The sequence below is a fragment of the Felis catus genome, chromosome A2 (assembly GCF_018350175.1).
Source record: "Felis catus isolate Fca126 chromosome A2, F.catus_Fca126_mat1.0, whole genome shotgun sequence".
Taxonomy (NCBI): Eukaryota; Metazoa; Chordata; class Mammalia; order Carnivora; family Felidae; genus Felis; species Felis catus.
In genome coordinates this window covers 11,141,548-11,150,625 of record NC_058369.1, presented here as the reverse complement: position 1 = coordinate 11,150,625, position 9,078 = coordinate 11,141,548, and the positions used below count along the sequence as shown (strand labels likewise).

Sequence of the window (9,078 nt, the reverse complement as noted above, 5' to 3'; positions counted from 1 at the left end):
TGTTGGGCTGCACAGGTAGAGTTTCCTTTGCAAAAATTGTCCAAGTCCACTTATTTAGTTTTTTCATTTGGAGTAAACACATTCATCCCTTTAAAGCTGATGTGGACAATTGTTGGGGTTCGGAGCTGAGGGCCAACAAAGAATTCTTGAGACATCTTTGGTGCAAATATCGGTTGGATATCGATGGATATACTGGAAGTTGGATATCATTTTTGGAGGTCACCATTCATCCCACTACACTATGTTCCAGTAAAACATCTTTACAAAAAAGGCCGTGGGTTGGATCTGGTGTATGGGTCGTGGTTTGCTCACCCTTTTTAATAGATTTCCATAGAAGGAGCTGATACCATTGTAAAATTAAAGAAAAATTGAATGTGGCTTATTTTATGCTAGTGGGGTTCGCCTACTAGAAGGTCAGTGATGTCTACATTATTCAGGCTCTGCACAATCTCCCCAGACCATGGTTGATCTAACTGTCAGACCCATCCACTATCCTGACCCCTCTTTCCAACAGAGTTCCATCCTATGCTAATGTACCCCATTAAAGTCAATGTACAGACCTTCAAACCTTAGTTCTAGGAGAAAGCCGAGCGGAGACCCAGCCATGAGCCTTTCCTTGGTTCTTGTGCTGATGGCTCCAATAGCCTGACAAGCAATTCCCGTACTAAGATACCTGGGAGTAGCCCTTCTGGACCACCTCCTTACACTAGACTGAAGCCTAATGTAAGGAATGCAGGCTTCCTGGATGAAACTGTGGCAGCCTTGACCGGGGTGTGGGAGGAGAAAGGAGGGGCGAGGCTGTGTAAGCCTGGTCCCTTCTACTTAACCGGTAAGATGAGCCATTCTCCATTCCTGGGTTGGTGGGAAGCCAGAGAGTCATGAGTAAGAGAACTGCATGTGGTAATTTCAGCCATGGCTTTGAACTTGAAGGTGCCCAGGTGTGCCCAGGTGTGCCCGTGACTGCGCAATATGTGGGTCTGAATCAGGAGTGAATTCTGCCATGCCTACATGCACGGGATTGGGTTCCTCTTTGGGTTCCTCTTTGGATTCCCGGGCAGCCTAGGTGAGCACTATTTTCTCCGGTGCTGTCTGCAATTTACCAGCGGTTCAGCTTGTGTTTCCCCTCTGATGCCTTAGGTTTCCGGAAGGTCGGATGCAAACCCATTTCTCCTCTCTTTCCCCCCCAGGGTTTTCTTTTAGCTCAGGGATGGCCCCATGGGGGGCAGGACCAGGATTAGGAAAGGAATGTACTCATGAGGAACAAAATGTAAGGGGTGTCTCCTTGGGTCCTGGGCGCCTTCCCCTGGTCCAGGCCCCGTGCACCAATTTTCAGCCTAAGCCCTCCCCTTGGTAGCCAGACTTTTCCCTTTAGGCTTTCCCTGCAATGCAGAGTCATCCGTGGAGGTGGAGTGTGCTCCCCTCCCTCTGGGCGCCCTCGCGTTTCCCCCTGGTTCAAGTGCAAGGACTGCGTCTTCCTCTGGGTGGAGGGGCGCATCTTTCCCCTTGACTTTCCTTTGCTTTTCCTCTGGTATCAGCCGCACGTGGTGTCCCCAGGCCTCTGGCTGGCTCGGCCACACACCTCTAACTTTGTTTCTTTTCCAGGCCTCCCCTCAGCTCAGGGCCACCCCATTCCCCTGCAGGGCCCTCCTGCCTCAACACCTGGAGGTTTCCTCTGGTCGCCCGGGTTTCCCCTCACCCTCGGGGGTGCTGGATTTCCTCAAGGCTCTGCAGCAAGCGTGGTGAGGTCGGCGCATCCCCGCCCAGCACCGCATCCCCTCCGGGCAGCACACCCACATTTGCGCTGCATCAAGCTGTGTACCCCCCTCCAGCCATCTGGGCAGGTTTCCTCACAAATTCCTCCCACGGTCTGCGTTTCCCACTTGGGTTCCCTGCGGCCCAACCCGGTGCTCTTACCTCTGGCTTTCCATTTGACAGGAGTGCTCTCAAACCCAACTTCTCCAGGTCTGGGGCGCACTGAACCCTCTGTTCTCAAGACCCCCGCTTGGCCTTAGCTCATGCGGGAGATAGTAAAAGCCTTCCTGACCTCCGCAGTACTAGGAATGTGGGGTTTCTGCTAAAAACACCGGCAACCACAGGTTATGTTACCCAAGAATTTGTCCCAGACAAATTTTTAAAAAGTTTTTTTTTTTTTAATTTTTTTTTCAACGTTTATTTATTTTTGGGACAGAGAGAGACAGAGCATGAACGGGCGAGGGGCAGAGAGAGAGGGAGACACAGAATCGGAAACAGGCTCCAGGCTCTGAGCCGTCAGCCCAGAGCCTGACACGGGGCTCGAACTCACGGACAGCGAGATCGTGACCTGGCTGAAGTCGGATGCTTAACCGACTGTGCCACCCAGGCGCCCCAAAAGGTTTTTATATTATTTTATTTTAGATCTCAAAATGAAAAACTCAATGGTAATAATAAAGGACAGAAGGCAGGCAGGCAGGATCAGGGCAGATACCGCTGGATGGCAGGTGCTCTAGATCCTTCCGTAGCGTCAGGGCCCAAAGGCTTCCCTGAGCCAGACTCTCTGTCCTGCTCAGAAACTCGCAGATCGGAGACGTGGGCTTGATTGCTTGAGGAGACTTGCCCCCTGTAACAGACATCTCCTGGGCAGAGATGGGGAAGGGGAGCCCGTGCGTGCGACACCGTCTCACTTTTCCTGGATCTCACCACGATCCCTGCCGCCCGTCTGGTGGTTTTCCATGTTGCTGCCTTCTAGGTGGCATGCCGGGCAGTGCAATGGAAAGAAAATCACAGCCGTGCCTCTTTTGCACGCCCCAGAAGTCTGGCCACTCCAGAGACAAGGCACCGAATCTTTTACATTTAATCTTTTCTTTGGTTTGTCGGTGTTTCACGTCCGCTTCCATTGGACTTCGAGCGTGTTTGCAAAGAGGAGGCAACATGGGGCTCTGAGATGATAGCAAGACGGGGAAGAGGTGATAGAAGAGAAAACGCACCCCTTTGCTGACTTTGGCCACGGACCTGGTACCCGCTACGAGGCTAGCCTTGCAGTCCACCTTGGGGGCTGCTCTCTGAGGGACCTTATCTGTGCCTGAGGCCCACGGGGGACCACACACAGCAGAAGCAGAGCACTGGGGATTTCACTTTGCCACGCTGTCGGCCAAATGAAAGAAAGGCCAACAAAGCAAGTTTCCTCCGCTGATTTCTGCCGGTGGCTCATGGCTCAATCTGCTCACTTCTCCCCGTTTGTTTTCTTCTATTTACATGTTGCTGGCACTATCTAATTTTATCTGGTTGCAATCACAGAGAAGAATTGCGAATTTGGTTTTGGAACCATCAGTAAAATAAGCATTGCTATCATCTGGACTATCTGCTCCCTGTGCTTGGGGCTGAGCTCACACGGCAAGAACTTTCTCTGCACTCAAAAGGGCCTTCTTAACAGGAGAAGCTCTAGGAAACACCAAAGCCTCCCTTGTTTTCTGTCTCAGCTGTGTGTGTGTGTGTGTGTGTGTGTGTGTGTGTATTGAGGAAAGCATTGTAATGGGTGAAGAGTATAGGTTTTAGAATCAAAAGTCCAGTGCTTGGCTCTAGAACATACCTGCTGTTCAAACTTGGGCTTCCTAAACTTAAAGTCACTTCATGTCACAGATGGCGACTGGAGCTCCAACAATCACAACCATATTCCAGGAAGGAACAAGGAAGATGAAGGGTTAAATATTTTATTATTTTTTAAATCTTTTTAAAAATATTTATTTATTTTTGAGAGACAGAGAGAGACAGAGCATGAGTGGGGGAGGGGCAGAGAGAGAGGGAGACACAGAATCGGAAGGAGGCTCCAGGCTCTGAGCTGTCAGCACAGAACCTGATGCAGGGCTCAAACCCACGAACTTCGAAATCATGACCTGAGCCGAGGTTGGACGCTTAACTGACTGAGCCACCCAGGCGCCCCTATTTTATTTTTAAGTAATCTCTTCACCCAAGGTGGGGCTTGAACTCACAACCTCGAGATCAAGAGTTGCATGCCCCACCGACTGAGCCGGCCAGGAGCCCCCCTGGGCAACTTAGAGTATACTCTTACCGTCTCACGTCTGAAATATGGATTTCAGTCTTGAGTATTGCAATTTAAGAACAACCGTTGCAGATGCAAGGTAACTGAGGCACAAATATGATGCTACTGCAATTAGTGAAATAGAGTGGGAGAGTGGGGAGCATCTGGAGGGGGAAGGGGAAGTTATTCCTTATGGATAAATGTTTAGTCAGAATCTGAGGAACGATTTACGACAATGTTACAAAACACATCCTGCGATGAATTTACAGATGTTTACTTTTTCATTTTGGAGACTCAATCCAGGCCTTTCTCTAATACTCTATGGAAGAAGACAGTATTCTAGCCAGGGATTGCTTTGCTCTGTTGCATATTGGGGGAATTATGCAGGAGTTCTCCCACTTGAGAGCAAAGTTCTTTCCATCCGGGCTACGTAAAGTCAGTGCGTTTATTTATAATTATTTTGGGGTGTGTCCTCCATTTTTGGGAGGATCAGCTCTACGCCTGCTGATGGACAAGACACCACAAGAGGACTTGGCTGACATGAAGGTGTGCACCGTTGCAGGCGTGACAGGGGGGTAGGGAGTGAGCCAGAGGGGGTGAGGGCGGACACGACAGAGTTGGCCCCATCCCTCTTCTCAGCCACAGCATCTGAGCAGACTCCCCAGGTGGTACTTCCATCCTGGGTACCGAACATCTACACGTTCTGGAGCTAATTGGGAAGAAGGTGATGTGTTAATCAAGGGAGAGAAAGGTTTTTGAGAATCCCGTGTGATTATCTGAGATTGTGGAGGTTCCCTTTCTCTTGATGCATGGAACGATCCCCCAAAGTAAGGGGCTCAAAACGCCAATCAATGTTCATTGGTCAACATCGGTTCTTGTGTCAGGTGGCCGGGAATGGTTTCACTGAAGTTCTGGTCTGAGGTCTGTCATGGCCTCGTGGCTCGAATGTTGGTTGGTGTGCCAACATCAGAAAGCCCGGCGTGGGCTGGAGGGTTTGCTTCCGGCTGTTTGCAGGAGGCCTCGGTCCCTGACCGTGTGCGCTTTTCCACACATGGGCGGATTGAGTGTCCTCACAACGTAGCCACCAGCTTCCCTCAGAGAACGGCAATGAGGGGGAGAGTGAAGGGCGAAGCCTCAGTGTCATTTGTAAGCCTTGGAAGGCTTACATTTCTGTCATATCCTATGGGTTTCATAGCCCTAGTCAGTGTGGGAAGAGGGCCCATGGGGAGGTGTGTGTGTGTGTGTGTGTGTGTGTGTGTGAATATCTGGGGTCCCTAGAGACCGTCCTGAAGTTAGCTCCCATGAGCCTCTTGCTGCAAACATAATTATGAGAATGATGGATGTCAAAACGGAAAAGAGACTGAGATCAGAACTGCTTGGACCACAGGGGGGCAGTCCACAAAAAAGTCTTTGAGGAGTGATTGGTTAAAGGGAATAAAAACAAGCAGATCATTGTCAAGGTCATCCCCTGCTTTGAGGGAATAGAAAAGAGTTTTCTCTGGTATATGAAAGTCTGGTCCCATCGTATGAACACAGCACATTTAGTTTACCTGTTCATCAGCCATGAAGAAGACAAAGCACTGACTCACACTACAACGTGGATGAACCTGACAACATTATGCTGAGTGAAAGAATCCAGACACAAAAGTCATATACTGGATGATTCCACTTACATAAAATATCCAGAACAGGCAAATCATAGAGACAGAAAGCAGATTGGTGGTTTCCGAGGACTGGAGGGGGAAGGAAATGGGGAGTGGCTGCTGAAGGGTCTCCCTTGGGGTGATGAAAGTGTCCTGAAACTACACAGTGGGCGATGGTAGCACAATACCGTAAGTGTATTTAATGCCCTTGATTATACACTTTAAATGAGTCAAAATAATAAATTTTATACTGTGTTTATTTGACCACAGTAAAAAAATGTATGATCCCTCCGGATGTCAGTTCACTGCCACACAATAATTATAATGATAGTAACAAAATGAAAGTCACTGAACCTGCCACCTGAGTTGACTACCGTTGGCCATGGCAGCCTTCACGGGGCATCTCGTGGTAGCCTCTGCCCGCGTCAGGGTGAATAAACCTTTGCTTTGCTCTCTTCGTGTGGACCACCTCTGTGGTCCTCTCCTGCTGACCCAGCCCCAACTTACTTAGCCGCTTTCAGTCCTGCTGAACTTTAATCATCATGAGTCGTCCATCTATCCCATGGCTGTCCACAGCAGACACTGGGTGGAATTATCTGATCTCTCATCCCAGGGGCTAGCTTCCAACCTGAAGATGTTGAGCTCAGTCTTCTTTGTTTCTCTTTGGGCCCTTGAGAACCTCGTGACCCTTCTGTGGGACCCATGGAGTCCCATAGGAGCCAAGGAAGCTGCGATTGAAACCCGGTGTCCCTCTTAGGTTGATCACACTGCATAGACCTTCCACCTCTGCTAGAGCCATCCCAGTTTATTCAGGACCAAACAATGTGACCTTAATTCCCAAGATTCCCAAACAAGAGGTGAGAGATATAATCCCCCATTTATTCCTTTTCATCCTTCAGCACACGCCCTTGGGATTTTTCGTAGGTTCTCTTCCTCTTTGCAAGACACTCCCCTGTGGTTCTCAAGTGGGGGTGATTTGGCGTCTGTGGGGCATTTGGAGACGTTTTTAGTTGTTGCAACTTGGCTGGCAATGTTCCTGGCACCTAGTGTTTAGAGGCCTGAGATACCGCTAAACATCTTACAATACACGGGACAGTCCCACAGCAAGGAATGATCCAGCCCCAAATATCAATAATGCCACAGTTGAGAAATTCTGCCCTACATCAAAGTCTCTTTCTTCCTGGGGACGCTGAGATTTATGACTTAGCCATAATGGAGGACAGTGCACAGGAAGAGAAACCAGCTTAATGGTACGGGAACAGAAAGCGGAAGCATCATAAAAAAATGAGCTGACGTTTGCTTAGGACTTGCCTCTAGCATTCCCTGTGCTGAATAATAGAAATTATTCTATTTAACCCTTCTGTCACCCTTATGAGGCATGCACTGTTATAGGTCCGTGGAGAAATTGAGGCACAGGGAGCTTGAGCATTTTTCTCGAGCTCACCATCTGTTGAAGGGTGGTACCAGCCTTTAAACCCAGTCAGGGAAATTCTAGAGTCCTCACTATTAAGCGCTCTGTTCCATTGCCCTTGATCACACTTGTCCCGGCACAGGGTCATTGTTGTTGCCCCTGGGGGGACGACATGCTACAGAGAAGCTTTCTCAGGGCCCTCTTCATGTCCCTGTTCCTCAGGCTGTAGATGAAGGGGTTCATCATGGGAGTGACCACGGTGTACAGGACTGAGGCGAACGCCCCTGTCTGGGAGGCACGTGTCCAGGTGGAACTGAGGTAGACCCCCAGGCATGTGCCATAGAACAAGGACACCACTGAGAGGTGAGACCCGCAGGTGGAGAAAGCTTTATACTTTCCCCCCGCTGTTGAGATCCTCAGCACAGAAGAGACAATTCGGGAATAAGAGAAAAGGATCCCAGTGAGAGGAACAAAGCCCATCATGCCTGTCACAATATATAATACAACATTATTGATGAAGGTGTCAGAGCAGGCGAGCTGTAGGACCTCAGGGAGTTCACAGAAATAGTGCGGGATTTCAATTACTGCGCAGAAAGAGAGCCGCAGCGTGGTTAAACTCTCAGGAAGGGCCCCCAAAGTGCTGATGAGCCAGGTCAGGGCGAGTAACTGGGCACAAAGCCGAGGGTTCATGATGACCGTGTAGTGCAGGGGGTGACAGACGGCCACAAAGCGGTCATAGGCCATTGCAGTCAGGAGTAAATTGTCCAAAAGTCCAAAAACCGTGAAGAAATACATCTGCGTGATGCAGCCTGCGTAGGTAATCACTTTGCTCTGCGTCTGGATGTTCAGCAGCATCTTCGGGACGGTGGTGGAGGTGAAGCAGATGTCCGAGAAGGACAGGTTGGCCAGGAAGAAGTACATGGGCGTGTGGAGGTGGGAGTGTGAGATGATGGCCAGGATGATGAGCAGGTTGCCAAAGACAGTGACCAGGTACAAAGACAGGAACAGCCCAAAGAGAACAGACTGAATCTCTGGCTTCTCAGAAAGTCCCAAGAGGAGAAACACTGGAAGCCTTGAGTGGTTTCTTGGCTCCATCTAAAGGAGTGTCTGCTAAGAACACAAGAAGCCTTCAAGACTAAGTCGGTAACCAACAGGCATCTCAGAAACGTAAACACCTTTACCTTGAATCCGATATTGAGGACAGAATTATTTACTCAGGGGTCTCTTCTTTTTTGCTTGTCAGTTTGGGCCTTCCAAAGGCCGCCAAATTCCCCTGCATTGCCACCACCAGCTGGGTAACCTACCCGCGAAAACTAACTTTGCACTCAAAGCTGACCTCAAGTTGTTCAGCTGTACTGACACCTGGTTACCCTGCCTTAGCCCTCTCAGATTTCTTTGCATTAATTCATACTTTACTTTCAAATGTCTTTAGAATAAAAGCATAATTGTTATTATTATTCTAATACAGATTGAAAAGGCTACGGTCCAGGCGTGCCTGAGTGGCTCAGTCGGTTAAGTGTTCAACTCTCGATTTCGGCTCAGGTCATGATCTCGTGGTTCGTGAGTTCAAGCCCCTAGTTGGGCTCTGTGCTGGTGGCACAGAGCCTGCTTGGGATTCTCTCTCCCCATCTGTCCTTCCCCTGCTCACTCAGGTGTGCTTTCTCTCTCTCAAAAATAAATAAACATTAAAAAAAAAGAGGCTAGGATCTGTTTGCGTAATTTACATAAGCTATGGTAATGTCCTGATATTTTTCCACTTGACCATTTAAAATGTATGACGGGCCAATCGTCAAAGAAGAAACTGAGTCATCAGCCAACTTCACCTCCCAGAAAGGATGCCAAATTACTAATTTTGAAATCTCACAAGACCTACTTGCCATAAATAAAAATTATTTGGAAGCATGTGAAAATAAACATCCCAGTGAGTCTTCTGAGACTATTTTAATCATGATACAAAAACCAACAGCCCTCTACAATAGCAGTAAGACAACAAAAAGCACAGATTAATC

The 9,078-nt window shown here is 48.9% G+C and overlaps 1 protein-coding gene across 1 annotated transcript; it reads right to left on the bottom strand.

The window, feature by feature from the left end:
• Positions 1 to 7,213: 7,213 nt before the first annotated feature.
• LOC101087209 (olfactory receptor 7C1-like) lies at positions 7,214 to 8,183 on the bottom strand. The gene has a single exon (XM_003981997.2). The coding sequence runs from the start codon at positions 8,162 to 8,164 to the stop codon at positions 7,214 to 7,216; it is 951 nt and encodes a 316-aa protein (XP_003982046.2). The 5' UTR covers positions 8,165 to 8,183.
• Positions 8,184 to 9,078: the final 895 nt, after the last annotated feature.

Coding starts and splice junctions, on each gene's coding strand:
- LOC101087209 (XM_003981997.2), bottom strand. CDS start 8,164: ATGGAGCCAAGAAACCACTCAAGGCTTCCAGTGTTTCTCCTCTTGGGA.